We start from the raw sequence: 4,945 nt of genomic DNA on the forward strand, positions 1-4,945 counted from the left end.
CAACAAATGTTTAATACGACCTAGGATTCATTATTCTCTCCAGGAACATATAATTTATCTGACCAACAAAGCTTTTTTGAACATGACATCTATCTTAGGTGAACTTCGACGGAGCTAACTTAACTCATTGTTGTTGCCTCCTTGTCAGAACCTCTCAAAAACTATTCAAGAGAACTGAAAATGAATTTTCGTTGAAGAGAACTGTAAATGGATTTTCAAAGCTGAACTGCACAAATTTATTTTATTGTCTTGTTATCACTTTTGCAGGATCATAGCTTTTCTGATCTTACTCTCGGTATACGTTTAGGAATGTATGCTAAGAAAAAATATTTTCCTCTGTTCAGAAATGCTCTGAAGAGTTCATGAAGAAACCTTCACTATGACAAAACAAATGCTGCAGGGGCTTTTTTTTTTTTTCTCAAAAGAAAATTGGGTTAAGAGAATTGGGATTGAGAGTTTACGTGGAGCCTATGTGGATCTGACGTGGCTAATTTTTTTGTGTTGTGGAGTTCAAGTCAGACTTCCATCCATATAAGGACAAATTTATCAAGTATCCTAACGGGGAGAACAAATTTGATCTCAAACTTTAATGGAAGACAAATTTAAACTATAAATCATACTTGGAGGGTAAATTTAACCCTTTTTCCTTCTTTTTTTTCTCATTCTAAAGTGCTTATCTTAGAGATTTGAGGTGTTTGGCCATTTTTTTAGGAAGAACATAAGCGATTTTGAGTATAAGCAGTTTTTCAGAAGTTTAAAAAAAAAAGTTTTCAAAAATCCTTTTGAACCTTGACCAAGACTAAATTGCTCCTAGTGTATTCACAAAAGCACTTTTAAAAGTGATTAATTAGACACAAATTGTCACTCTCCAAAATTATTTTTCACAAAATAGTTCTAATAAAAATATTTGTTAAATAAGTAAAATTTTAAATGGGTTTGATGTGAGCCACACAAAAGGACTATTCCAGAAAAATTTCTTTTATCTTTTTCTCAAAGACCAAAAAGAAAATTCCAGAATAAGTGAAGAAAAATATCTCAACAACATAACCCTAGATTCTCTATCAGGCGCAAATCACGTGACCACCAAAAATCACAAGAAAAATTATACACAGCGCGCCGCAAACTATTCACACTCGTAGAAACACTACAAAACCTATTTCCAGCCATTAGATCACTCGCCACGTCATCAATCCGCGTTATTCCCTGATTCAACGGTCTAGATGAAACCGTCTGCATAGCTACCCAGAAAGAACGAAGAAGATCCTTTCTCTATTCCCACTTTTTTCTCTTCAAACAAAAAATTCTGTAAAATTTAATTTTAACTTTTCTGCTTTAAAAAAAAAAAAAAAAGGAAACGAAAAGAAATCTCTGAGATATGGCTATCGTCAACGATGAACGAGAGTTTGAGGAAGCAACAATAACCCATGAAGAAGTTGAAGATAAGGAAGTGGATGCTGAGGACGGTGATGATGACGTGGACGAGGGTGATGATGACGTGGAAGAGGAGGAGGAGGATGATGAGAAAGAGGTGACACAGAGCTCAGGTAGTGGTCCACAAGTTCACTCTGTAGATGACGATGATGATGAGGACGACGAGGATGATGAAGATGATGAGGATGATGAAGGTGACAGTGATGACGACGACGACGACGACGACGACGATGATGAGGATGAGGAAGAAGCTGAAGTAGAAGAAGATGAGGTAATTAATAGAAATTACCTCTTTTCATATGATAGACTTGATGTTTTGGTTGGTATGTATGCTTGTTTTGTATGTGTTCTTCGATTTTTCGTGTTGAAATTACACGGATCTGCTTTATTTCAGCAGTTTCAGTTGTTTCTTTAAGGTAATAACACTTTGCTTATGATATGCTTGTTGTTAATTTGGTTTGTAAGTATTTTTTGGTATGTGTTCTTCGATTGTTGCTGTTGAAGTTTCTCAGATCTATTCTCTTTCATCAGTTTTAGTTGTTTGTTTAGTGTAAATAACGCTTTGCTTGTATTAGTTTCAGCTTCAATGTTGAAATTACGCAGATCTGTGGTTGTTTTGACAGTTCTAGGCTAAAATTGTTAAATTTGGATTTATTCGGCAATCTGCTGTTTGTTATGTTTGTTTGAAGGGAAGAAGTTTCTGGATTACTTTATTTATTTATTTATTTTTAGTTTTGGATATGAACTTTAAATTTTTTGAGTTTTTGGTAAGACACTAGTTACAGATCTGATGAATCCGGAAAATTATGTGGCTAGTGCTTCTCCGTGACCTTTTTAAAAAAAATCCTCTATGCGGTAGAGGTCCGATTTTTTCTTTTTCTCTTTATAAAAAGTACTTTTACGATTTTCCCCCTGAGATTCTTTCAATAGGGAAGAAAATTATTTGCTGATTTTGAATTGATAGTCCATTTTCTATTACACACTGTAATATGAAACAAAAAAAAACTGTTAGTTTTATGAAAATTAGCTTCAAATAAATTTTTTATAAAGTTTTTCCGTGACAAAAGGCCCTTCTGTTGGGGATTTTTTCGTGTTGTGGGGTTTTTGCATCCGGCACGATAGCTGCATACTAGTGAGATGATTAGAGCCTGTATAGTGCTTTTCAAGGGCAAGGTTTCTCTTTCTCTCTTGTATTAATCCAAGAGGTTGTGATTTCCTTTTTGGGCTAAATCTATGTCTGACAATCATATGATTATAAGATCGGTTTTTTTAGCCTTGGTATTCTCTTAACTTGTAGTATGTTTTTTTACTTGAAATTTAGATTTGTTTGCGTATTAGGTTGTTACCTTTTCGTTTTGAGAAACTAACAGAAGGGTTGTTGACTTCTTGTTTATCTAATAGTTGATTATTATTCCCTTCGCTGCCAAGTGAGAGAATTTTCTACTAATGAAGTTTGTTAAGCTTGCACTCAAATCACGTGAAATGTCATGAACTCATTTTCCTTTTATGTGTTCTGGCTAGAGATGATGGGACGATATTTGTCCACTGATATATGTTCTGAACTGTATGGCAGGGGGATCTTGGGACGGAGTATCTTGTTAGGCCAGTGGCCCGTCCCGAGGAAGAAGAAGATGCTAGTGATTTTGAACCAGAAGAAAATGGTGAGGAAGAGCCTTTCGAGGAGGAAGAAGAGGATGATGATGAAGACACTAGTGGGAAGGTGGAGGCCCCACCAAAGAGGAAGAGATCAGGCAAAGATGACGACTCTGATGACGATGATGATGATGGCGGCGAGGATGATGAAAGACCATCTAAACGATAGGGCTTGGCCCATCTGGCTGACCCTTGGTATAGAGGTCAATCCCCCATCTTTTCCTCTCTTTTGTTTTAATCAAAAACAAATACCTCTATAGAAAGACTTCATGTATGATGATGGTTCTTGTAGTTTTAGTTTTAATCTCCTCTGGATTTTGCATAGTGAAGTTGGGGTACTACGATTGTGACTCCAGTTTAGTTTAGTTTTGTATAAGAACTTTGGTTCTAGTTTAGCTGCAAGTTACTGTGTGTGTGTTTCTAGTTGTTAACCTTTGTTAGTCTGCTGGATGCTATTTGATGCAAATATATTTGGTGGACTTAGTTTAAACACTGTTCAGTTTATTACCTACAATTATTGCTCTTCTATGCATCTGGTGGTGCTCTTAGTCTGGTGCTTGCTGGCTTTTCTCGAGCCCACAGAAGATGAGAAATGGTCAAAGATAAGCTCAATGGGCTTAATTAAGTTGTGTTGGATCTTAATGGACCTTGATTCTTGGGCCAGTTACCTTATTGGGCTAAAAGGAGCTTTTAGGCCTCAACTGCAAATAAATTATCTTTGACAAGAGACGGGAAACTTAAAAGTCTTAAACTTGGTGTATCAGTGGCTGTTGTCCAATTGGATGGGTCGCAAATGAAATGAAACACCTTAAAATGAATAAGAAATCCATGAGAAAAAGATTTACCCGTGGATCAAGAAGTGCAACACAACGTATAGTCAACTAACATTTTTCATCCTGTGATTGCATTTGCTCTCAATAGACTATAACTTGACGTGGTGTGGGGGTGCTCTTTTTCGATTTTCGTAGTCCATCAGGCTTAGTCAATTACCCCTTTTATGATAGCTACTAGTCAAACTTGTGAATAGCCATTAACGGGATTCTTTTATCTATATCTTCAACTATTGGAATTTGGATCAATTATTGCGGAATCGATCTCCTATTGTTGTTTCTTTTTCTTCGCTGTCATATCACATCTTCTTTCATTAATAAACACACATATACACGTATATAATATGACAAATACTGACTGGGTTTTGCTGATATATTCTAGGCCAAGATGAGACTCTAGCCGTGGGTGAAGAGGACACAACAGAACCACAGCTGCTTCAGATTTGGAATCCAATGACCTCCCTCTACTGTCTTTTGGGCCTCTTGTGTTTTATCCGATCTCTAAAGATTTAGAGAAGTAAAAGGAACTTCAAACGGAAAAAAGGACGACGACGACAACAACAACAATAATAATTTAAAAAAAAAAGGAATAGAAGTCTTCAAGGGGGGATAAAGTGAAGGGATTTAGCTGAAAGACCTAACAAGGTTTTGCGTACTTAGGGGGAAGAAAGTTGGTTCCCTATTTGTGAACATCGTAAATGTTCAAACTACATAGGGTATTCAGTATTTATATATATAAAATAAGATAGGTACAAGCAACGTGGTTAAGTCAAGTGCGGTAATAAATGCGTGGCAATTTTAAGACAAAGTTAATGAGAATTAGGACAACGTTAATAAGAATTAATAAATAAAAAAATTTGAAATGAAAGACAAAGAATTAGATTAGTTTCCAACTCTATTCAAATTCAAATGCGGATGTCTATCACTTCTCTTTTTTTCATTATCTTTTATTTCAAATAATATAAATAAAATAAGAATAATAAATAAATAAGCTATATAAAAAATATTTTGCATTGAGGTTAAGCTAATTG

The 4,945-nt window shown here is 35.4% G+C and overlaps 1 protein-coding gene across 1 annotated transcript; it reads left to right on the forward strand.

The window, feature by feature from the left end:
* The first annotated feature begins 1,111 nt into the window (after window positions 1–1,111).
* Window positions 1,112–3,574, forward strand: LOC132034462 (uncharacterized). Its single transcript, XM_059424823.1, has 2 exons — window positions 1,112–1,702; window positions 3,005–3,574. The coding sequence occupies exons 1-2, from the start codon at window positions 1,376–1,378 to the stop codon at window positions 3,251–3,253; spliced, it is 576 nt and encodes a 191-aa protein (XP_059280806.1). The 5' UTR covers window positions 1,112–1,375; the 3' UTR covers window positions 3,254–3,574.
* Window positions 3,575–4,945: the final 1,371 nt, after the last annotated feature.

The sequence above is a fragment of the Lycium ferocissimum genome, chromosome 10 (assembly GCF_029784015.1).
Source record: "Lycium ferocissimum isolate CSIRO_LF1 chromosome 10, AGI_CSIRO_Lferr_CH_V1, whole genome shotgun sequence".
Taxonomy (NCBI): Eukaryota; Viridiplantae; Streptophyta; class Magnoliopsida; order Solanales; family Solanaceae; genus Lycium; species Lycium ferocissimum.

Excerpts from the sequence above, each read along its gene's own strand:
- LOC132034462 (XM_059424823.1), top strand. The coding sequence starts at position 1,376 with ATGGCTATCGTCAACGATGAACGAGAGTTTGAGGAAGCAACAATAACC. Across the intron at positions 1,703-3,004 it reads CTGAAGTAGAAGAAGATGAG|GGGGATCTTGGGACGGAGTA; the intron begins GTAATTAATAGA and ends ACTGTATGGCAG.